Source organism: Nycticebus coucang, chromosome 10 (genome assembly GCF_027406575.1).
Source record: "Nycticebus coucang isolate mNycCou1 chromosome 10, mNycCou1.pri, whole genome shotgun sequence".
Lineage (NCBI taxonomy): Eukaryota > Metazoa > Chordata > Mammalia > Primates > Lorisidae > Nycticebus > Nycticebus coucang.
Genome location: NC_069789.1, coordinates 47,511,077 through 47,536,873, shown reverse-complemented (window position 1 = coordinate 47,536,873; position 25,797 = coordinate 47,511,077). Strand labels below are relative to the sequence as shown.

General features: G+C 40.8%; 1 protein-coding gene across 2 annotated transcripts in view; it reads right to left on the bottom strand.

The window, feature by feature from the left end:
* PTPN14 (protein tyrosine phosphatase non-receptor type 14) overlaps nt 1–25,797 on the bottom strand; it is a 222,234-nt gene that overhangs the window by 10,886 nt on the left and 185,551 nt on the right. For both annotated transcript variants that reach the window (XM_053604957.1, XM_053604956.1), the window contains exons 15-19: nt 25,564–25,707; nt 24,200–24,418; nt 11,993–12,121; nt 9,163–9,397; nt 4,646–4,809 (exon numbers count right to left, since the gene is read on the bottom strand). In XM_053604957.1, the coding sequence (XP_053460932.1) occupies nt 4,646–4,809; nt 9,163–9,397; nt 11,993–12,121; nt 24,200–24,418; nt 25,564–25,707 (891 nt within the window). The remainder of the gene's footprint in view (nt 1–4,645; nt 4,810–9,162; nt 9,398–11,992; nt 12,122–24,199; nt 24,419–25,563; nt 25,708–25,797) is intronic.

The window sequence follows — 25,797 nt, the reverse complement described above, 5'->3', positions numbered from 1 at the left end:
GAACGGGAGAACCTGGCTGTCATGTGCCAACGATGTGCTAATTTAAATACAGACTAGTCTGGTAGATAAAACGGAGGCTGGAGAGAAACCCCAACTCTATTACAACCCAGTGATAAGATTTCAGGCATTTCCAGGGTCTTAGTTTCCTCATTTGTAAAATAAGGATAATAATGATTTCCTCTAACAGCAGTGTGGCCTTGCCGAGTTACATTTCCTCAGCAATATAACAAGGGGTAACTGTACCCACCTCACAGGATCAAATGATGAAATGCATGTGAAGTATTTAGTGCATAGTGAGTATTCAAAAAAATTACATATTATTCCTTTATCAACACTGATAGATGTGTTATTAATGCAATTATACCCATCCTGCTATCTCACAGGATTGCGGTCATGATCGAGTGACACAACTTCTGTGTATGGCTTTAAAATGTCAAAGCACAATTTCTGAACACCAGTCACATCTGGAGTATGAACCTTTAACTGAAAACATCTTGAGTTAAATGAGATTGCCTCTATGTCCATTCTTCAAGAATACAGAATTGTCATCAATGGGAAGAAATTAATATGGTGGATCACAGGTGCTTAAACAGATTGAGGCCGTCAGAGTGTCCCCTCGACCTCACCATGTCCATCAGCCTGGACCAGCCATACGTACATGGCTGAAGCACCTCCTCCAAGCTGCTGAGTCCACGGTGGCCTCAGCACATTCTTTCTCCTCTGGGAGCTTTTAACCCGGGGTAAACGATGACACCCATGAAGTCAGCAAGGACTGGGCAAGCATTTAAAGTCAACTATTAAAAACTTAGCTTCATGCCTTACTTTGTCATTTTCCAAGTTGGAAAAAAATTTTGGCTATTGCCAAATTCTGTGTGGCTCTGATATGACATGGGCCATCCCTAATAGTGGTTCTTTTCTAAAACCAACTAAGAAATGCATACTATAGACTTCAAAACGGATAAAGTCAAAGTCCTTTGGTAATAAGAAGAGAAAAAGGGGCAAGTGAGTCTTGAGCCAAAATATAGAGTCCAGATTATAACAAGTGGGTCTTTGTCTCAATTATACTCTACTGCAAAGTGACAAGCACCGTAATGTAAGCCTGAAGCTACCTAATAATGAATTTAAAATCATGTGTGATGAGCATTATTCTGTGCTGGGCACTGAAGAGACAAGGATAGAGGGAAGAAGGCCGCTCTCCCACACCAGCCAAAGGCTCAGCAGACAGATGCAGGATCACTCCAGCATTAAAAGCACAAGCTCAGGGCCAGCTTTTGTCTGCTGCATCTCAGCTCTAGATGAGGGAACGAAGCCGTGTTACTTCATTCATCTGTGACTCAGTTTCTCTTCTGTTATTCAAGGTACGAACAGGACGTATCTCACAGTGCTACTGTGAAGTCTACTTGAATTAGCTCTGTGAGGCTCTCAGGAGAGTGTTTACGCGTAATGAACACTAAATACAGGTGAGCTGTTACTACATCAGGCTTGTCATCCTCACCACCGCTACCACCTCTACCTCCTTATCCACCACCATCAGCTCCAGCCCACACACCTACAAGACTTAGCCCAAATGACAGCATATTATTGTCTGATATGGGCCAGTTTGGGACCAAAGCAAGCAGTTCCTCAGATGCCTTGAAGATTCATGCCCACAGGCTCTGCTGTTAACTGTCCCCAAGCCCAGGATTCATGAGGCAGCTGACACTTGCTTGGTCTTGCCTATATGACATGTTGTCCTCCTCATTTTATCAAGGAGAAGGAACTTACTCAAAAAATTAGCAACATCAAGACATCTTTGGCCAGTGAGAACTTGATAGTTTGTAATTAGCTATAGCTGAACAGACAGCTACATCCATGTGACTGAGAGTACACTGTGAATCCTAAAACCAGTGATTTCTGAAAAACTGCATGGGCCTTAAAATGTTGCAGCTAACACTCAGGGAACAAAAGGGCGAGGCCACAAAAAGCCCTCTGGAGCAGCCTGGGAGAGCTGTCCCCTCTAGTCCCACCTCACAGCCACCGACCTCACTGCAAGCATCTATTTCACTGTTCCTGCTCAACTTTTCTGTGTTTAGAATGAGACTAAGAGGGAAGAATCTAGGAAAAAGAAAAGCCATTTCACTATAAAATTAAAGCTGCATGAATCACAGACTAACACATGAAATATGCTTTATCCAGAAGCTGTGAAAAGAAGGCAGGGAGGTTTGGCCAGAAGAAAAATGAGGCCCACAGTTTCATATTTATTTGTTGAAATTTTTGTTTAACAAAGAAACTACACGTGACCCACTCTTCTGAAATAGGAGCTTAATGTTATAAGCCAGACCTGAAAAGCATCGGAACAAAACAGAGAATGTCCCTCCCCCTGCACCAGGGGAAATGGGGCAGATAAGGCCGGCTGTGCGAGGGTAAGGGAAATGAAAAATATGAGTCATCTTGCTATCTTTGAATATCAATGGGAACAGAAGTTCTTTTTGGACTGACCTCACCAACGAATGCTCTGGGCTGCAGTTAGGCATTGAGGAAACTTGCTATGTTTGGATACACATGGAGAATTTACCCAGGAAGAGCCTTCACCAAGTCTACAGGAGGCCCTGCTGGCAGAATCCCTCACTCCAACTACTCTGGTTTTGATATGTGCTGCCTGTGTGCCACCAGACCGAGGACATCTGGTGTCCAGTGGGCCCCCACGTCAGTGCCTCATTGAGGCTCAGCCTTTGATGGGTCTCCAAAGAGCTCAGAACAAAACAATCTTTCATGTCAGATGAGATGGGACAGAATGACTTCTTCAGTCAAAAAGGGAGATGGGGGAGCAGAGGAAGAGTGCACAGGGAATGAAGAAAAGAAGGGGAATTTGGTGACGAAAGTGACATGACAGGGAGGAAAAGACAGCTAAGTGGAAGTGGAGAGGAGGCCCCCTTCCTCCCCTACAACCACCAGCATGAGCTAGGATATGCACATGCCAGTATGCTAACTGGTTCCCCTCCCCCTCAGTCCATCTTCCTAGCCCTGAGTGGACTGGGATGTGGAGGCAAGTAACTTACTGTACCAGAAACAAACCCGAAACCTCATGTGGGACAAAAGGGCACAACTCAGAAGACAGTGAAATTCTGTTAGGCAGTATCAACTGATTCCACGATGGGCGTTTGCTCAAGTTCTGTTTCTGGCTTTGTTTCTGGTTTGTAACATTAGGCTATAATTGGGATAGCTCCTTTTCTATGCTTTAGTAGCACGAACATTCCCATGCCTGGGTATTTCCAAAATTAACTTTTTATAGACAGGGCATTTTAAAAGCCTTTGAACATGTTTAAACTCAGCATTTATTCTTTTCCTGGAAGCTTCAATATGACAAACTTCATGGGCAATATTTAATCTGATTTTGAAACCATCAATGGTATCAAGTAAATGAATACCCAGTAGAACCTCTGTAAGTTGACCACCAAGGGACCGCACAGACAGGTCAACATAGGGACTACTGTCTTGACACGTACATGTGGTGCATGTCTGGTCTCCAGGGCAACTTAAGGAGGTGGCCACTGTTGGGAGGTGGTCCGCTATGGAGGTTCTACTGTATTAGCATATAATTTCCTCCAGATAACTGCATTATAACATCCTATCATTTAAAAATTGCCAAACTATTACAAAAATTTCTAAGCTATATGTATCATTCGGCATTTGAACAAAAACCAAATTGCGTTTGGTATGTGGAGATAAAGCAGGAAATAACTACAGACCAGGATGTGGAAGACCCTGCTTCTTCCTTAGTTCACGGCATAAGAGTCACAAGGCCTCAGATAAGTCACCCAACTGTTTCTGGGCCTCCATTTCCTCATCTATAAAACAGGACATGTGCACATGTCTTCTACATGGCTGACAGGACAGCCAATCAATGAAAAACAAGATAAAAAACCCTACAGCCCAATGTAAACAGATGGCAGAAAAACTATTCTGTAGCCTTTGGCTGCTGTTCGTCTCATTTACATAAATCAAAAGTCTCTGAAAGAGTAACTCCCTAATCCCATGGCAGTAAAGGAAAGCCACAAGGTCCCAGCCCACTCCTACGGAGAGAAGGGTGAAGGTGGCCAGCCGGAGCACAGACAGGGCATGCTGCTGAGCTCGGAGCCATCTACCCTGCTCTGTCTGCCACACCACACACTGCCAGTCCAGACGAACAAACAGCCCCTTCAAAGCAAAACCTGACTTCGAAGAATGAAAAACATTTTCCAAGTAGACACATTTTCACAAGGGACTTGGTCCAAAACACATCCCAGAAATGCAAGACCCAGCTAAACTATATGGAGCCAAGTAATAACTCACCATGGAAAATTACCCACAATGAAACCAGACTATCTACAAAATGCTGTGGACTTCTGGAAGTACATGGCAACCGAGATCAGATTCTCTAAGCGATTTCTATCGCACACTCTCCTTTCTTCTATATTGTCTGGGTATCCGCATGGAGTAGAGAGAGGCCAAAGATAAGGAAGGCTGTAAATGTCACAGTCAAATAAAGGACTAAGGGTCTGGAAAAATCTGGTCAGGAGGAGAATACACTAACCACTGAAAATGAAAGGGCACAGGCAAAGTTTTGGCCATGGAGTAGATTTGTCCCCAAGGTTGAGTTTTTAGAGAGGAGAGCAGAATGACTCACTTCATTGTGCTCCAGGCAGTAGATCATCAGCTCAGAAAGAATGACCACACCAGTCCTCCCAACCCCGGCACTGCAGTGGACGACAATGGGAGGGTGCCGGCTCTGGGTGCCTTCCAGCATGCTGTTGGTATGGCGACGGACAGACTGGATTTCCTCCAAGTAGGCTGCAGGACAAAATGCAAATCTCATCACCAAAGTCCTACATGGCTTTGCATACAAGAGGTGGGGGGGGGGGGTGATGCTGAAATTTTTTTTTTTTAAGTGACAATAATTTATAGTTCTTACAAGACACTAATTATTTGGCTGGTACCCCACTGTACAGTCTTGGATCCAGACAGGACCAGCTGGGAGTCAATTAGTCCATGGGAGAATTTGTTCTTTAAATTAAATAGTTCTTTTTTAAAAAATTAAATTCTGTTTTCCCCTCTGCAAATCCCTAAGTCCCCCAAGCAGATGATTTTAGACATTACTTACAGCAATTCCTACTATTAACAGACTGGGATCAGAACAACAGATAAGTCCCCTTGAAATGCCCGCCTGTCAGAGCCAATTTCTGGTGGGGAGAGAGCATCCATCTGCCCCTTCTTTCTTCCCCTCACTATTGAGTGAATGTCAACTGAGGCTTGACTTCATTTTTGGATTTTAAAGTAGACTCTAGGGAGTCTGCTCTTCGGCAGGGATTCCAGGGGTTTTGTGAGTAACTCAAGATAAGCCCCCCTTCTGGAGGGGTTGCCATACCCCCCCAATCCGTTCCAACATCTGCCTGGCTCAGCAGGGCCACACAGGGTCTGTTCACAACTCCAATTGGGCACAAAAGAAAAATTACAGCAATACAAGCCCTAATGACCTTTTTTTTTATAACCACGACAAAAGAGAAAAGTATAAAAATGAACTTCTCCCCTCAATGAATCCCCAACAATATAAAAAAAAAAGAAGAAGAAAAAGAATAATAATAAAATGTAAAAAAAAAAAAAAAAATGAACTTCTCAAACAGTCTAAAACACTAGAAAAAGTCAATTAGCAATTTAAATTTTGCAGTAGCTGGGAGAGAAATAGGTTTAGAAATTCTCTCTTTTTAAATAATTTCCCATCCCTTTTTAAAATTTCAGGTTAATATGAGGGTACAAATGATTGTTACATTGTTTGCCGTTCTAAGGTAAAGTTCAAGTCGTCGTCAGCCCTTCGCCCAGGGGGTGGTACTCAGAGGCCATCCTCTTAATGCAACGGTATAAACACCATAGGAGAAATGCTTAAATTGCTAAAGAGAAAAACCATTCAAACCATTTCCAGTTTTAAAAGCTTTTGTTTATATACAATAAGAAGCCATACCTTCCTTTATAATTTTATCTAATTACAAAATAATCTGAAGTAGTTTACCAAATAAGCAAACTACTATGATGATGATGAAGATGACTACTACTAGTAGTAAGAGGAACATTAGTACTACTCTAGCAGGACTCCCAGGAGTAGTGATGTAAAATGAGATTGAACAAAACAAAAATGAAGATACCCTAAGATGAACAGAGTGATTACTACTGGTAGCCAAGATGAGCTCAATGCTTTGCATGAAATCTTCTTTACAATTTTTGTGCAAGGGAAAAGATATTAGGCAAATTGAGTATCCTGCCTGATAAAAGCCAATGTCCACATACAAAAGACAGCTTTATTTGAGCCAAACTTAGGAAGAAAAATAAAAGGAATATTGGGCAATACAGAAGATGCCACTTTCAAATGGATGCTTCCTCTATAAAGCATATTAATAAAGTTCCTCAAGCTGCAATTCCATGAAGACTTCTGCAGGGTGGGAGACTATTTGGCTTAGGTACTCCGCATATAACAGGTACTCTAACTTAAACATGTACAAAAATCTTTCAATCCTAGAAGAAATGAATAGCCAACATTCCTGAGGCCCTAAGCAGTATACTTGCATTGAGTTTCTTCAAAATGTAACTTAAAGAAATGACATTCTTTAAAAAACTCTATTTTTGAGAAATTTAGATCAACGTCCATTAAGTTTGTTCTGATTTAAAAGATTTGACTATGCTGTCAGTCACCTTATAAACTCAATTTCTCATCATAGCTGTCACTCATGAATGGATGTACTTCTATTTTTTCCATTTTCTGCTTCTTAAAGAAAATTATACTAAGTCAATTAATAAAAGATTAGCTGAGAGGAATAAAAAGAGTGGTGTTAGAAGGAAAGAAAGTTCTGCAAAGGTCCCTGCCCTCCTTATTAATATTTTGAGCTATAGATAAGTGGCCATTTGACCTCAGACAAATCACTCCATCTCTCTGGACCTTGCTCTAGATCTTTTGGTTCAAATCAACTTCCTATTCTCTACTTTTACTGCCCACCTTAAGGACCGTCATCACTGTCAAGGAAATGAAACACTTGTGTTGGTGAATAAGTAAGCATCATAGTCTTGCTAGAACTTGTAAATCAGTATCTTTTAGGTCTCGAGAACACATTCTCTCTCTCTGCCTTTCGCCTATTCTAAATTAATACCACTGTGAAATCCAGGTTTTGACATCATCCAGGGTATGGATGATGGTCCCTTTTGTAGCTCATAGGAGTTCTGTTAGGCACGCAGAGATCTCCAGGGAGCCCCAGGGACTCCTTCCCAAGTTGGGTCAGTAAAGAATGGGGTTTCTCCATGAGCACAGGGCAGTTAGGCATGTGTAAAGGGAAGGAGAGAGCTGTAGACACCACCGAGAAGCTGAGGACAGAATCCAGTCTCATCTTTCACATTAGACCATGAATATCTTTAAAGTAAGACTATGAACTCAGTTCCACCTCTGTGTTCTCTTGGCACATGGTGGGCCCACACCCAGTTTTTGGCCTTTCAAATAAAATACTGCATATGTAATCTTGTGAATCAGTTTCTAAAACATCAATATCCTGACAGTACATCTATATAAACTAGTGACTTAGTCTTTTGAGTACACTTTAGTTTGAAAAACTGTATGTTGATTTCAATAATTCTTACTGTCTTCATCAAAGGTATGAAAAAGCTCTGAGGTTTTCCGCTGTAGGAAATGCAAAGTTCATGAGATACAAACTTTCACGAAATATATATATTTTTTTTCTTTTTTTGTAGAGACAGAGTTTCACTTTATTGCCCTCAGTAGAGTGCCGTGGCGTCACACAGCTCACAGCAACCTCCAACTCCTGGGCTTAGGCAATTCTCCTGCCTCAGCCTCCCGAGTAGCTGGGACTACAGGCGCCCGCCACAACGCCCGGCTATTTTTTTGTTGCAGTTTGGCCGGGGCTGGGTTTGAACCCGCCACCCTCGGTATATGGAGCCGGCGCCCTGCTCACTGAGCCACAGGTGCCGTCCAAACTTTCACGAAATATTTTTTTAAGGTTATTTTTAAATTTTTTCTGCTTTAAAAATTATCGTAACATAAACACAACGTAAAATTTACCATGTTAACCCTTTTTAAGTGTAGCATTTGGTGTCATTAAGTATATTCACAACCTTGTACAATCCTCACCACTACCCACGGCCAAAAGTTGTTCTGTTTTTTTTTTTTTTTTCTGTTTTAATGCTTTGCTTGTTCCCTTTACTTAAAAACAATCAAGTAAACAAAAAACCCTTAAAATTTTTCAGAATATTATGGGGGTATACAAATTGTGTTAACATAATTTGTTTTGTACATTTTAAGTCAAAGTTATAAGTATACCCTATAAGTTTTCACTATCTCAAAACAGAAATACTATAGGTTCTGTTGTACCCATTAAATCAGCTACCCCCAACCTTTTTGGCACCAGGGATCGGTTTCATAGAAGACCATTTTCCATGGATGGGGAAGAGGCATTAGATTTTCCAAAGGAGTGCACAGCCTAGACCCCCTGCATGCACTGTATACAGGAGGGTTCTATGAGAACCTAATGCCCCGCTGACGTTTCAGGAGGTGGAGCTCAGGCTGTGATGCTGCAGGGGGGAGCAGCTGTCAATATGGATGGTGCTTCTATTCACCTGCCCCTCACCTCCTGCTGTGCAGCCCAGTTCCCAACAGGCTACAGATAGAGACTGGTCTGCCGCTCAGGGGCTGAGGACCACAGCATTAAACAGTAATTCCACATTCCCCTCAGACCCTGCTAACCGCTCCTCCTCTACATTCTCTCTCTGAATCTGCCAATTCTGGGAACCTCACATAAGTGGAATTACATACTATTTGCCCCTTTGTGACTGGATTATTCCACTCAGCATAATGTCCTCAAGGTTCATCTGTGTTGTAGAATGAGTCAGAGTAGTGATTGCTTGAATGAGTAGCTAAAGGTCTAAATCCAGGGGGAACCAATTAGTTTACCACAGTCTTCACTTATTTGCATAAAAGGTAAACAGAATATAATAAATGACATGTATTATTCTCTTCTATCTAATGATAAAGAAACATATACTTCAATGTTATAATAGTTTTGCCTACTAAGACAAAGCATCCTCTCTTTCCATTTCACCTCCAACTGACAGACCACTGATGCAGCTGGTAAAACTTACGAAGAAAAAACTTACACAAAAATCCTTGGACATCTTCTGGGCAACCGTGATCTGGCCAGTCAGTATATTGCAAATGCCATACCGTCCTTTCCTGACCAGATAGAAGGTGCTTGACCTTTAAGCCTGTGGTTGCATAGCAACCAGAATCTGTTCGAAACTTTGTGGTGACCTTGAACTTGCCATAGGTGGCTGAGCTGTGCTTGGAACCCAGTTTGGGCCAGTATCGGTGGCTTTTGGTTCGTCCGCCCTCCTAAATCACACACAAAAGCAAAATTTGAAATAAGTAAGGGGAAGCTCTCATCTTCTTAATTCTAAAATCTGAAGACAAAAGAAAACACAAATAGCTTCTAAATCACCAACTCAGTAGCACTGTGCAGTGTCTACCATGGGGCAGATCCTATACATTTTAGCTAAGACCAATAATACGATTTACAATAATAGTTACACCAATAGGAAAATTTAAAAGATTCACAACTGAAGAGCAGATGAAGATCAGAAAAAAGAGCAAGTACAACTCTAGAGACAGGAACAAGCGTGATGCCTTCAAGAAGCAAATGTTTTTACGGTGGCTAAAATTGGGCACTTTGAAGGGGCAGGAGGTAGGAGAGGAGGTTGGGAAGGCCTCACAGTCTCACGGCAGGGAGTGTGGATTTCATCCACGGACAAGAGAGCAACAGATTTTAGTAATGGTTCTAGGTCTCACTTCTTTTCTCTGATGTGCAGCCCAGACCCGTCTACTCTAACATGCCAACTACTGACACTGTCTCTACCATCTAATGTTAACCTCACAGTTTTCATTCTGACCAATTTTTTTTTATATATATTTTATTTATTTATTTATTTTCTTTGCAGTTTTTTTGGCTGGGGCTGGGTTTGAACCTGCCACCTCCGGCATATGGGGCCACCACCTTACCCCTTTGAGCCACAGGTGCCGCCCTGACCAATTTTTTTTTTTTTTAATTCAATCTACAACTAAAACAGTGAAAAGCTGACTACATAACCATTCTTTCTCCCCTAATTCTATAATCTTTTCTGAGGATATGAATCTTCTCAACCATTTACAAAAGGTTTATGTTTACCTTTTGCATAGTTTTGAAGTCCCTGGAGTGGTGGCAGAGAGTGTGGATGGAGGAGGTGGTTGCTGGGAGGAGACGGGGCAGGGGGCAGGGGGCAGGTGGAGAGAGAGAAGGAACACTGTGCATACAGAGCTGCGGTGCCAGGGACGCAGTCTGGGAACCCGAACAGCTGTTTAGAGGAATCTAAATGCTAGCTTACTTTGAAAGCAATACATACTTGAGGAATACAAATAATTGTCCGGGAATCATTTGACTTGAGTCTCCTTAAGCAATAAAAAACACCTTTCTCTTTTATTTACTAATCCTGTGAAAGCAGACTTACCTGAGCCCTTGCATTTACCTTTATGCTGAGTGTCTAAATCAGCCACAAATTTTAAGAGGCTCTAAGTCCTTGGCTGCCCCATGGGTCACCAGTCTCGACTTTGTCTTGACAAGGCTAGCCCCTTCTTCTCTCTTGGGTCTTGCCTCAAATGCCACCTCCTCAGAGGACTGTGACTGTCACCCAATGTAAAGCAACCCCCCACAACCCCCTAGTGTCCCATAACCTTGCTCCATTTTCTCTGTGGCACTTACTGCTATCTGAAATTACTTTATTTCTTCACTTTTTACTGTCCCTCCCACGAGGAGGTAAGCTCCATGGGGACAGGGATGATGGCTGTCTCATTCGCCACATGCCCCTGAGGTTAGCACAGGTGGCACATTAAGGGAATCCTTTGCAATGATCTGATTCACATAAGGTGGTAAATCTATACAACTAGAGGCTTTCAGAAGGATTTATTCTCTTTGTGGGAAAGTCAAACAGAAGGTCTGCCCAGAGAAGTACAGCTGCCTTTAAAGAGCTTGAAGCCCCTTCACCTCTGTCTTCTAAAAGACTGTTCTGGAAAGAGCAATTGCTCAGAACAGTCAGGAAAGGGAATATGACTTTTTCACCCCCAGTTGTCTCTGTTCCCAAGCCCCTTTAACATAGTCAGGAAAGGGGGACTGCAACACCATGGCTACTGGTAAGAGCACATGAAGCCAGTCCCTTAAATGACTTCACAACAGAAGCTGGAATTTAATGAAAGGAACAAAAGCAGGTGGTTAAAAAAATGTTGAGAATGTGACAAGGGAAGAAACACAACACTTCTTCCCCCAAAGACAGGAAGCTCAGAGCTGAATGGACCCACTGGCAGTATGTGCCAGTTTTTATAACACCACACAGAGTTCTCTAGTTACAACAGAAACAGTGTTTGGCTTGGCAAAGGAAGAAAAAGATGTGTGGGTTTTTTTTCTGTTCCCCAAAGAATAAAGGCCTCTCCAAGAACAACAGCTTCTGCTCTCCTTTTAGCTGATAAGCACGGTGGCATGTGGAACTTACAGGCCCAGGGTTGGGGAATCTGTGTCGACTTACCCAGAGCAGCCTGACGTGCTCAGATTCCAGTGGAAAGATCACAGTTTGGTTTGGCCTGCAAAGTCAGCTCGCTGAACTAAGGTTTGGTTGTTTTTGGTTTTGTGTTGTTTTGTTTTCATTTTAGTGCACGGCAATACAAGGAACAGAGTTTCAAGTCAGATAAAAAAGTGGGAGCAGGAAAAGCCACAACAATAAATTATCCCCGGGGGTGGGGGAAAACCTATCTCAAAGTAAGAAGAGAAAATGGATATATGTCAAAGATCAAAGGCTTTTCAGAAAACAGCACTGCGGGAAGGAGGATGAGGCGCCAACACAAAGCTTATCTTCCGGCCACTTTCAACCCCCAGGAAAAGGATGCTGGGCGGGACACACCACTTACCTCTTCTGCAGTGACCATGGCAATCACATTCACTCCCTGCTCCCATACCATCTGCCAGAAGTCATGGCATGTGTGTGGCAAGGGCCCCTGGGTGGCTATATAGTGCCATTCTGCCCCACCAACCACCACCTGGAAACCAAGAAAACCATTGGTAAATGCACCCTTGTCCAAGACAGAATTACCTGCTGACCACAAACCTGTCCATTAGTATCCACTTAAAAACCCTGGATAATATTTCTTGAGCCAAATGGCTTAGTACAATTAAGAAAAACCTTGAGACCGTAGATGGCTAGCGACATACTATCATATGGAAACACTTTTTGCCACTCAAGCCTATTAAAATATTTACCTGACTTTTTCTGTCTGCAACTCACACAGTATGTGCAAACCATACACACTAAAAACATATATATACACACCACCCCACATATATGTGTATCTAAACACACAATGTTATATGAACAGGCATATGTATACTTAAGATTTGTTACAAAAATAGTGGTCATGCTTGTTATGCGCAATGCATTCTGATACTTTCCATTCTTTTCTCTTCTCCAGTGTAGTCTATTTCATTAAAACTTTCCCATACACACAAGTAGTAATGACGCCTAAATTGATTTCATATCCCACTACTGTGTTGTGATCTATATGAGGACTGAAAATTAAGTTCACAAACTTATCACTACTGTCACCTTCAAAGTATTCCTCTTAGGGAGCTATGCGCCATTGCCAGCACCTAATCCACACTTCAAAGCAAAGTCTGGAACTCTTTTTCTGGAGTGGCCATCGGAGCTGTTATCATTTTACCCTTGATGTCCTGAATGTCACTGGGGGCCCAATCAGGTGAGTAGGGAGGGTGTTCCAATACAGTTATTTGTTTACTGGCTAACACATCCCTCACAGACAGTGCTGTGTGAGCTGGTGTACTGTCATGATGCAAGAGCCATGAGTTGTTGGCAAAAAGCTCAGATGGTTTTAATTTTTTTTTTTGCAGTTTTTGGCAGGGGCTGGGTTTGAACCTGCCACCTCTGGCATATGGGGCTGGCACCCTACTCCTTTGAGCTACAGGTGCCGCCCAGTGGTTTCAATTTTTTTTCAGGCAGTCTTTTTAGCACTTCCAAATAATAAACTTGGTTAACTGTCCAGTTGGTACAAATTCATAATAAATAATCCCTCTGATATCAAAAAAAGTGAGCAACATCATTTTGACTCTTGATTTAGACGAATGAAAATTTTTGGTAACGGAAAATTGGCTGACTTCCACCATGCCCTTTGATGCCCTGTTTCAGGGTTGTATCGGTATATCCATGTTTCAACACGAATGATAAGACAACACAAAATATTGTCTTGTTTCTTCAAAAGGTCTTGACAAACTTCAACTCTCCTTTACTTTTGTTTATTGGTGAGCTCTTTCAGGACCATTTTTCCACACACCTTTCTCATGCTAAGATTTTCAGTGTTTCTCTATCAGTGTTTACTTGGTCTGCTCTGCTTCTCATAGTCAGCCATGATTTTGACACACAATTAGATGAATTTTTGTAATTTTTTAAATCAGTTTTGCTTATTACTGGCTGCCCTGACCTCTCTTCATCAATGACACTTTTATCCCCTTAGAAAAAAGCTTAATCCATTTGTTCAGTGACATTTTCTTCATGATATTATTTATCCACAGAAACTTGGACTACCATGTCCCTGATTTCACTTCCACTCTTCCCAAATTTAACAAGAAATTTAATGTTTGTTTGTTGTTCTAATTCAAGCTCTGACATTTTTGCAATAACACACAAAACCACAACAATAATGAACGCTACTCAGCAAGACACTGCTACAGGCTCACATGAACACAGCAGTGAGACACTGATGTATCAAGGTTATGAAACCTTACTGAGTTGTTTGTACAGTGCTGTCAATAAAAATGCAAGGCAGCAAGTTCACGAACTTGTCAGACCTTGTAGTTTGAAAAACAGTCCTCTTTGGTATCCTATTCAACAATAAAAAAGTCCACCATGGAGCCCTATCTTTTTCCTGCTGACCTGATATGAAGTGTGTCATAAACCTCCCTTGTCACTGCTGCTCTGCGGTGACACACTTGGCAAACATGTTCTGAATGCACTTGTTAACAGTACATGATATTTTATCAATAACTTGACCTTGTACAGTACCACAGCACCCACCTGAACCAGGGAGTCATGAGATAATGTTGGATAATAAAATTATGGCCCCACATACTTCAGGGTGATAATTCTGCAGCTATAAAGTCACAGCTATGGAGAATCAAAAATGAGAAGTTGTACCCAAAGTGCTAAAGGTCATGCTATGAAGGTGAAATGGTGGCCTTGGAGGAATTCTTTCTCTTCTCTCTTCTATTCCTATGCCTTGATAATACAAAGTCAGGCCCTGTACACATCCACACAGTGCAGATCTCTAGAGAGTTCTCAGAGCAATGAAGTGACTGTTCTTTGAAACTTTTTCCCCTTCATCTATTTTATGAAACTATACACTAATTTGATCCAAACAAAAACGATGTCAGTTACTGTCTCATTACACAAGACATGTTTAGGTCAAAGCTGGCAAGAAAAATCTGTTTCCCAAGTACTGGTGGGAGATAACATTCATATATTTGCTGGCTAGGAGTTTGGTTTATCTGTGGAATTGTGATTTTAAACATCAGCCTCTCTGGCACCCAACATATAGGAACCATAAATACTTCCAGAGAATGCTGTTGCCTGGGGCCTTTCAGCATATTCTAAGTATTGACAGGAGGGCATTAAAAACTGCATTAAAAACACAACCAGAGCTACTGAGGTAAATTTCACAGATGTGATTCCACCTCTGGAGCAAATAAATCTCCGTTCTGTTTTAACGGCTGTTTGGAACCTGGGAGGAAAACATTGGCAAAATATACAACCTATTCCAAAAACACAAGGACAAGTTCTTGCAAGCACTGTGGGTCTATTAAATGCACCCATGTCTAACCCGGATCCACAAGATGAAATGTGGGCCTTAGAGAATACTCAGGAAGGGAATGCTTCTCAGTTAACGATACCCGCTGGGCACAGTTTATGAACAGGGACGATTTTTTCCGTAGAGCAGATGGAAAATGGTGGAAGAGACTGGGCCAAAAGAAGAAGATGGTATAATACTGCTGTATAAGACTTCCAGAGCCACTCTATCAAGAAGCAGCTGTGTGATCTGCTTCTGTATTTGAGTTGTTATTCCATCACCTAAACTAAGTCTGTGAAACATCATTATTGGTTTACACAAGAGTTTCCTGGGGTTCATCTTTTGTTTTAGTTCTCGCTCCCAAAATAAGAGTAAAAATGAGCACTATGATCTTTCCTTGTGATTCCTTCATATGCCTGTTGGCAGTACCTTCTAATTATTAAAAAAATAACATATATAAATATATGGTGATCTATGCTCTGTGTAAAAACACACTACACCCAATCATGGTTATTTTTTTCAAATTCTGTACCAAGACTGGTTATAACTGACATACAAGTTATACTTCAGAGGCTCAAAGGAATGTACTACTAGTAATTCTGCCATAGTTTCTTTATTCTTTCCAGTGAGGAAAGAAAATAATTCTGGACAAGGCAAGAAAAATGCTTCCAAAATTAATACATTCCTTTTAGAAAAATGTTTGGAAAACACTTAGAGATCTAAGAATAGATCTGCCATTCAATCCTATAATTCGTCTACTAGGTATATACCCAGAAGACCAAAAATCACATTATAACAAAGATATTTGTATCAGAATGTTTATTGCAGCCCAATTCATAATTGCTAAGTCATAGAAGAAGCCCAAGTGCCCATCAACCCATGAATGGATTAATAAATTGTGGCATATGTACACCATGGAATATTATGCAGCTTTAAAAAAAGATGGAGACTTTACCTCTTTCATGTTTACATGGATGGAGCTGGAACATATTCTTCTTAGTAAAGTATCTCAAGAATGAAAGAAAAAGTAGCCAGTGTACTCAGCCCTACTATGAAACTAATTTATGGCTTTCATATGAAAGCTATAACTCAGTTATAACCTAAGAATATGGGTAAGGGGGAGAGGGAGGAGAAGGGGGGCAGGATGAGTGGAGGGAGGGTGATTGGTGGGATCACACCTACGGTGCATCATACAAGGGTACATGTGAAACTTACTAAATGTAGAATATAAATGTCTTAACACAAAACTAAGAAAATGCCAGGAAGGCTATGTTAACCAGTGTAATGAAAATATGTCAATTGGTATATAAAACCAGTATATAGTGCCCCATGATTGCATTAATGTACACAGCTATGATTTAATAATAAATAAATAAAGAAAGAAACATGGAATACTATTCAGCCATTAAAAAAATGGAGACTTTACATCCTTTGTATTAACCTGGATGGAAGTGGAAGACATTATTCTTAGTAAAGCATCACAAGAATGGAGAAGTGAGAAGAGCAAGATGGCGGCCGGGTAACAGCTTCCTTGCATCTGGGCACCGTGAGTCCAGGGAGATAGGACTCCAGGGATCTCTGGCTGGTGGGATCTGCCTATCATCACCCCTATGAGGATACAGGGAGTCAGCAAGAGACTTCTGGACCCCAAGAGGAAGACTAAAACAGTGGAAAATCGGCAAGTGGTCGTGTGTGTTCAATCTGTCTAAACCCGCCTGCAACTGTAAGTTCAGTAGCAGCGAGACTGCAAACCGGAAAGGCCTTACCTGTGAACTGTTTTGGTGTCTTTGGACTTGGCACTCAGTTGAACTGACTTGGGGAGAGCCTGAGCGGGAATGTGGAGAACTTTGGCCGTTGTCTAGGGCCCCAGTCTGAGCCACTGAGCCAGACGGAGCTAATAGTGTTTGGCTGTGGGCCACAGGGAGCCATTGTGAGTGATCTGCCCTGGCAAGCTCCGCCCTCAGGGTCGCAGACCTAGAATCCGGTGGGAGCTGGTAACCCAGCAACCAAGTAGCCTAAGGGTGGGGTCTGAGCCGCCTTGCAGTCCTAACCCTCAGGGGCAGAGTGAGACCAGTTTTGGCACACTGGGTAAGTCGATAGCCACTTCAGCAGTGATTCCAGCGACAAGCACTGTCCTGGGAAAGCTTCTGCTCAGCAAGTTTACAACTTCAAAGTGCTTTTTAAGTGGGCTGAAGAGAGATTTAGGGTGTCTACCTGTTAGGGTTAGAGAAATCAGCAGCCTCCATTCATATCAGAACTGTGATTAACATCTCATACCCCAGAAGACCACGTGTTGCCCAGACAATATTCAACAACATATACATACTGCTTTGTTTTTGGTTGTGTTTTGTTTTTTCTGTTTTTTTTTTTTTTTCTGGTTTGGTTGTTTTTTTTGTTTATGTTGATGTTGTTGATGTTGTTTTTTTAATTTCAACCTTTCCCGTACAGATCTTTTCTCTTTCTCAATTTTTCTAGTTTAATTATAATTTCCCATTGCTGCCTTTTTTAATAAATAGAACTTCATTTTTGCTAGTGTTTCTACCGCTATTAGTTGGTTTTTCACCCAATTTTATCCCATAAAGTTTTCTGTTTGCTTCTTTTGGTTTGATTTATAGCATTTTTGTCTTTCCTTTCTACTAGGTGGAGGTGGGCTACTGTGTCTGATCAGGTTAGCAAAGAGCTGCTGACCTCAAGGGACCCACCCAACTGGGCACCCCCAGAAGGTGGTTTTTTTTAAAGGTTGTGTCAAAGTAACCTACTGTACACCTATATTGCTCTGTCTCCCTCTTTCTGTACCTCTCTTCTCTTTGTCAATAATCCTTTTACCCACCCCCTCTCCTTTCTCTATTTTTTTTTTCTTTTCACTCAGTCCTCCTTTCTTTCATCCCTTTCTTGCTCTTCAACCTTCTCACCCTTCTGGTCCTGTACCAAAAGGACTCATCTAACCCTTAGTCCACAGGCACGAGAACTTAAATAGCAAGAGAAAGTGAAAGGAAAATTAGGGCAAGGAAACAGATAAATCACTCATGAGGAAGAATCAGCAGAAAACTCCAGGCAACATGAAGAACCAGTCCAGAACAACCCCGCCAAGGGACAAAGCTACTGCAGAGGATTCCACCTATAAAGAAATGTTAGGAATGACAGAAAGGGAATTTAGAATACACATGATGAAAACAATGAAAGAAATGATGGAAACAATGAAGGAAACTGCTAATAAAGTGGAAAATAACCAAAAGGAAATCCAAAAACAGAATCAAAATAAGAGATGAACGATATGAAGAATATAAAAAGGATACAGCAGAGCTGAAGGAACGGAAACAGTCAATTAGGGAACTTAAAGATGCAATGGAAAGTATCAGCAACAGGTTAGACCATGCAGAAGAAAGAATTTCAGAGGTAGAAGACAAAGTTCTTGAGATAACTCAGATAGTAAAAGAGGCAGAAAAGAAGAGAGAGAAAGCAGAACGTTCACTGTCAGAATTATGGGACTTTATGAAGCATTCCAACATACAAGTTATGGGATTTCCAGAAGGGGAAGAAGAATGCCCCAGGGGAATGGAAGCCATACTAGAGAATATTATAAAAGAAAATTTCCCAAATATCACCAAAGATTCTGACACACTGCTTTCAGAGGAATATCGGACCCCAGGTTGCCTCAACTCTAACCGAGCTTCTCCAAGACACATTGTGATGAACCTGTCCAAAGTCAAGACAAAAGAAAAGATTCTGCAAGCTGCCAGGAGTAAGCGCCAGTTGACCTACAGGGGCAAATCCATCAGAGTGACCGCAGACTTCTCTAATGAAACTTTCCAAGCAAGAAGACAATGGTCATCTACCTTTAATCTACTTAAACAGAACAATTTTCAGCCCAGAATTCTGTACCCTGCTAAGCTAAGCTTAAAAATTGACGGAGAAATCAAATCATTTACGGATATACAAACATTGAGGAAATTCGCCACAACAAGACCAGCTCTACAGGAAATACTTCAACCTGTTCTGCACACTGACCACCACAATGGATCAGCAGCAAAGTAAGAACTCAGAAATTAAAGGACAGAACCTAACCTCCACACTGATGCAAAAGATAAAACTAAGCAATGGACTCTCACAAAATAAGATGAATAGAATACTACCACACTTATCAATTATCTGAATAAATGTTAATGGCTTGAATTCCCCACTGAAGAGACATAGATTGGCTGACTGGATTAAAAAACACAAGCCATCCATTTGCTGTCTGTAAGAAACACACCTGGCTTCAAAAGACAAATTAAAGCTCCGAGTCAAGGGTTGGAAGACAATTTTTCAGGCAAATGGCATTCAGAAGAAAAGAGGAGTTGCAATCTTATTTTCAGATACATGTGGATTTAAAGCAACTAAAGTCAAAAAAGACAAAGATGGTCACTTTATATTGGTCAAGGGAAAAATACAACAAGAAGATGTTTCAATTCTAAATATTTATGCACCCAATTTAAATGCTCCCAGATTCTTGAAACAGACCTTACTCAGTCTGAGCAATATGATATCTGACAATACCATCATAACAGGGGACTTTAACACTCCTCTTACAGAGCTGGACAGATCCTCTAAACAGAAATTAAACAAAGATATAAGAGACTTAAATGAGACCCTAGAACAACTGTGCTTGATAGATGCATATAGAACACTCCATCCCAAAGATAAAGAATATACATTCTTCTCATCACCCCATGGAACATTCTCCAAAATTGATTATATCCTGGGACACAAAACAAATATCAACAGAATCAAAAGAACTGAAATTTTACCTTGTATCTTCTCAGACCATAAGGCACTAAAACTGGAACTCAACTCTAACAAAAACGCTCCACCCCACACAAAGGCATGGAAATTAAACAATCTTTTGTTGAATAACAGATGGGTGCAGGAAGAAATAAAACAGGAAATCATTAACTTCCTTGAGCATAACAACAATGAAGACACAAGCTACCAAAACCTGTGGGATACTGCAAAAGCAGTTTTGAGAGGAAAATTCATCGCTTTAGATGCCTACATTTGAAAAACAGAAAGATAGCAAATCAACACTCTCACAAGACATCTTATGGAATTGGAAAAAGAAGAACAATCTAAGCCTAAACTCAGTAGAAGAAAAGAAATATCCATAATCAAATCAGAGATCAATGAAATTGAAAACAAAAGAATCATTCAGGAAATTAATGAAACAAGGAGTTGGTTTTTTGAAAAAATAAATAAAATAGATAAACCATTGGCCAGACTAATGAGGAATAGAAAAGTAAAATCTCTAGTAACCTCAATCAGAAATGATAAAGGGGAAATAACAACTGATTCCACAGAGATACAAGAGATGATCTCTGAATACTCCCAGAAACTCTATGCCCAGAAATTTGACAATGTGAAGGAAATGGATCAATATTTGGAATCACACCCTCTCCCTAGACTTACCCAGGAAGAAATAGAGCTCCTGAACAGACCAATTTCAAGCACTGAGATCAAAGAAAGAATAAAAAGTCTTCCAACCAAAAAATGCCATGGTCCAGATGGCTTCACACCAGAATTCTATCAAACCTTCAAAGAAGAGCTTATTCCTGTACTGCAGAAATTGTTTCAAAAAATTGAGGAAGAAGGAATCCTCCCCAACACATTCTATGAAGCAAACATCAACCTGATACCAAAACCAGGAAAAGACCCAAACAAAAAGGAGAATTTCAGACCAATCTCACTCATGAATATAGATGCAAAACTTCTCAACAAAATCCTAGCCAATAGATTACAGCTTATCATCAAAAAAGTCACTCATCATGATCAAGTAGGCTTCATCCCAGGTTTGCAAGGCTGGTTTAACATACGCAAGTCCATAAACGTTATCCACCATATTAACAGAGGCAAAAATAAAGATCACATAATCCTCTCAATAGATGCAGAAAAAGCATTTGATAAAATCCAGCATCCTTTTCTAATTAGAACACTGAAGAGTATAGGCATATGTGGAACATTTCTAAAACTGATTGAAGCTATCTATGACAAACCCACAGCCAATATTTTACTGAATGGAGTAAAACTGAAAGCTTTTCCTCTTAGAACTGGAACCAGACAAGGTTGTCCTCTGTCATCTTTACTATTCAACATAGTGCTGGAAGTTCTAGCCAATACAATTAGGCAAGACAAGGAAATAAAGGAATCCAAATGGGAGCAGAGGAGGTCAAACTCTCCCTCTTTGCTGACGACATGATCTTATACTTAGAGAACACCAAAGACTCAACCACAAGACTCCTAGAAGTCATCAAAAAATACAGTAATGTTTCAGGATATAAAATCAATGTCCACAAGTCAGTAGCCTTTGTGTACACCAATAACAGTCAAGATGAGAAACTAATTAAGGACACAACTCCCTTCACCATAGTTTCCTTCACCACGAAGGAGGTGAAGGACCTCTATAAAGAAAACTATGAAATCCTCAGAAAGGAAATAGCAGAGGATATTAACAAATGGAAGAACATACCATGCTCATGGATGGGAAGAATCAACATTGTTAAAATGTCTATACTTCCCAAAGCAATCTACCTATTCAATGCCATTCCTATCAAAATACCAACATCGTACTTTCAAGATTTGGAGAAAATGATTCTGCGTTTTGTATGGAACCGAAACAAAACCCGTATAGCTAAGGCAGTTCTTAGTAATAAAAATAAAGCTGGGGGCATCAGCATACCAGATTTTAGTCTGTACTACAAAGCCATAGTGGTCAAGACAGCATGGTACTGGCACAAAAACAGAGACATAGACACTTGGAATCGAATTGAAAACCAAGAAATGAAACTAACATCTTATAACCACCTAATCTTCGATAAACCAAACAAGAACATACCTAGGGGGAAAGACTCCCTATTCAATAAATGGTGTTGGGAGAACTGGATGTCTACATGTAAAAGACTGAAACTGGACCCACACCTTTTCTCACTCACAAAAATTGATTCAAAATGGATAAAGGACTTAAATTTAAGGCATGAAACAATAAAAATCCTCCAAGAAAGCATAGGAAAAACACTGGAAGATATTGGCCTGGGGAAAGACTTCATGAAGAAGACTGCCATGGCAATTGCAACAACAAAAATAAACAAATGGGACTTCATGAAACTGAAAAGCTTCTGTACAGCTAAGGAGACAATAACCAAAGCAAAGAGACAACCTATACAATGGGAAAGGATATTTTCATATTTTCAATCAGACAAAAGCTTGATAACTAGGATCTATAGACAACTCAAATTAATCCACATGAATAAAGCCAACAATCCCATATATCAATGGGCAAGAGACATGAATAGAACTTTCTCTAAAGATGACAGGCGAATGGCTAACAAACACATGAAAGAATGTTTATCATCTCTTTATATTAGAGAAATGCAAATCAAAACAACCCTGAGATATCATCTAACCCCAGTGAGAATGGCCCACATCACAAAATCTCAAAACTGCAGATGCTGGCGTGGATGTGGAGAGAAGGGAACACTTTTACACTGCTGGTGGGACTGCAAACTAGTACAACCTTTCTGGAAGGAAGTATGGAGAAACTTCAAAGCACTCAAGCTAGACCTCCCATTTGATCCTGCAATCCCATTACTGGGCATCTACTCAGAAGGAAAAAAATCCTTTTATCATAAGGACACTTGTACTAGACTGTTTATTGCAGTTCAATTTACAATCGTCAAAATGTGGAAACAACCTAAATGCCCACAACCCAGGAATGGATTAACAAGCTGTGGTATATGTATACCATGGAATACTATTCAGCCATTAAAAAAAATGGAGACTTTACATCCTTCGTATTAACCTGGATGGACGTGGAAGACATTATTCTTAGTAAAGCATCACAAGAATGGAGAAGCATGAATCCTATGTACTCAATTTTGATATGAGGACAATTAATGACAATTAAGGTTATGGGGGTTTGGAAAAGCAGAAAGAGGGACGGAGGGAGGGGGGTGGGGCCTTGGTGTGTGTCACACTTTATGGGGGCAAGACTACCAATTGCAATCAGTGTAACCTGGCTTATTGTACCCTCAATGAATCCTCAACAATAAAAAAAAAAAAAAGAATGGAGAAGCATGAATCCTATGTACTCAATTTTGATATGAGGACAATTAATGACAATTAAGGTCACATTGGGGGTGGGGGAATGGGAGAGCCAAGAGAGAGAAAGAAGGAGGGAGGGGTGGGGAAAGGAAGAGCAGAGAGAGGGAAGGAGGGAGGGGGTTGGGGCCTTGGTGTGTGCCATACGTTTTGGGGGCAAGATCACAAGAGGGACTTTACCTAACAAATGCAATCAGTGTAACCTGGCTTATTGTACCCTCAATGAATCCCCAACAATAAAAAAAAAAAAAAAAGAAAAGAAACAGGCTTCTAAGGCTATTGATCACAATGGACTAAACTTTGTATTATTTAAAAACTTCCCATAACAACTGCTTTAACATTAGTATATGAAGAGATTCTCCCACTTCAGCATTCCAAATAAATGGTGACATTCTAAACATGTATGCTCTGTTCTTAGGGACACTACAGACAGGGATGCTGAAGAAGATTAGCTACTTAGAAAATGTTTAACTGTATGTACACACGTATCTGTAACCCCCAATTTTAACTAGGGTAGAGCTCAGTTATGTAATACTGAGATATGACGGTCTGAAGCATTTGAAATATTAATAAAAACTTAACCATGCTAATACACTGACTAGTGTGGCTAGCCTTGTAAGAGTTGACACTAACCACATGTTGATAGTTTTGCTGTAAATTATTCCCCTCTTGTAACCACCATGCAAACTTGGGACTTGAGCTGTAAAATGCAGGACATACAGTATTACACGGGGAAACAACAGTAGCTACTGCTAATGAACATGATAAAAACTTCGAGGACAGTAACACAATACCTGTGACTTCCAAAGTCTTGTCATCAGCTAACTACAAAGTGAAAAGACAATCCTCAGTTTCTCCCTTGAGTTTAGGGAGAGTTGTAGCTCACAGAGAAGAGAAAGTTAGAGCCTCTATAATGAGCAAACTTCAGAAATTGCTGACCTGAGGTTTTTCCTGAGGCTGCAAGACTTCCTTCTCTCCACAGTGGCAGACATACCCTTCCACTTGAATAAGAAAAGCACAGGAGTTCAAAAACACTCCCTGAGGGTCTGGGGATGGGCCAAGAAGCACAGCGGCAGCCCATACGTTTTTTCTCCTGGCATTTTTAACCTTAACCCAGCAACCCTCCCACCCGCTTACCTTGATGTGGGAGGCATTGATGTATCCGGTGTTGTTTTCTTTGGTTGGAATCAGCTCCACTCGATTTTCCTCATAGGGGACAACTTCCCGGATTCGGCTGCGCTCAGCATTTTCTGGCAGAGCTGCAGTGCTGAAAACGCCATTTGCCTTTTTCTTTGGGATTTGCTCATATTCTGTGAACACCATTCCTTCTTCTAGCTTCTTCTTCAGGGTTCTGAACTGCAGCAGAAATTGACCTTCAGCTGTCTGGGTTATTTCTTATTCAAAAGCTCCAACAAAACAACCAGATTTCTTCATGTATTGACAGTGATAATGTCGATAAAGGGTTTCAGAATGTACAACCAATATGGACTATGTGGTCTCATTATTAACCACATTGCTAGTTTCTCTTAACCGATAAGCATTTTCCTGCTCGCTCATACTATGAACAGAAAACAAATCTTCAAGAACTGGCAGGAGTTTAAATTCAACAAGTCAATATTTTTGCTATTAGCACCTCTGTTTAAAGTCCCAACAACAAGGAGAATGTTAATCTTAGTTATCCAAACATCCTTTACCCACATAGCTGTTTTTACTGAGCTAAATCTTAAGATGATACTGGTCCAGTTCTACACCTCTAAGGATTAAACTGCCTCCCCTTTCTGGTCAAACTACTAATTATTATAATATGGCATTAATTGGATTAAATGATCCCTCTAAACTCCCTCCTGGCTCTAAATACTGGATACATACCAGCAGAAATGGAACACCCTAATGTTATTAGCAGTCTATACAACTTGTTCATTAACCTTCTGACAGCAATTTCAGAAACTAATGGAACACCTTTCACCACCTCTAAAACATCACCATTCAACTTCTTTCTGCTTTTCAAAACCAAAGGTCTCATGATGTGTTATCCTAACAATTATAAATCAGTCACATTTTATAGTCACGCAAACGACTGCATATCCAGAGAACTCTATAAAATGCTTAGATAAAATAATTACTCCCTAAGAAGTGGAAATTGTTCATAAAACCACAGCAACATAGAGCTACTGCAATTGTTTTAACTTCTTCATTTTACAAAAAAATGAAATAGGCCCAAATAAATTATTTGACCAAGCCATACGGCTTATTAGGGGCTGGTTGCTTTAAGCAAACAGCGGTTCCACCAATCTGACAAAGTGGGAAGACCAAAAGGAAACGTTAGATGTTGGAAAGGATTAATTTAATGCAACACAGACCAGATCTTCCTAACAATCTCAAACTAAAGAATCAAAGCATTGAACACAGTGTAGTGCTGGCTGGCATGTTGGGGCAAGGAGGGAACTCTGGGAATCTAAGACCACAGAGGATGAATCATGTTTGACAAGTCTAGCGCTTACCCTCTCGTCCATGGGAACGCAGGTGGCATCAACTCGACTCTCATCTCTCCCTGAGACCCGAGCCACCGAGAGCCCATTCAGTGCTGCCAGCATCAGCGGCCTCTTCTGTGCCTCCAGGCCTGCCATCTTCTGCTTCTCTAGATTCTTGTGGCAAGAAAAGGCATGTTCTCATTGTTTATAATACCAGTAGAATGTTGGAATGTGTTTTAATCTCCCCAAATCTGTAACTCCTCA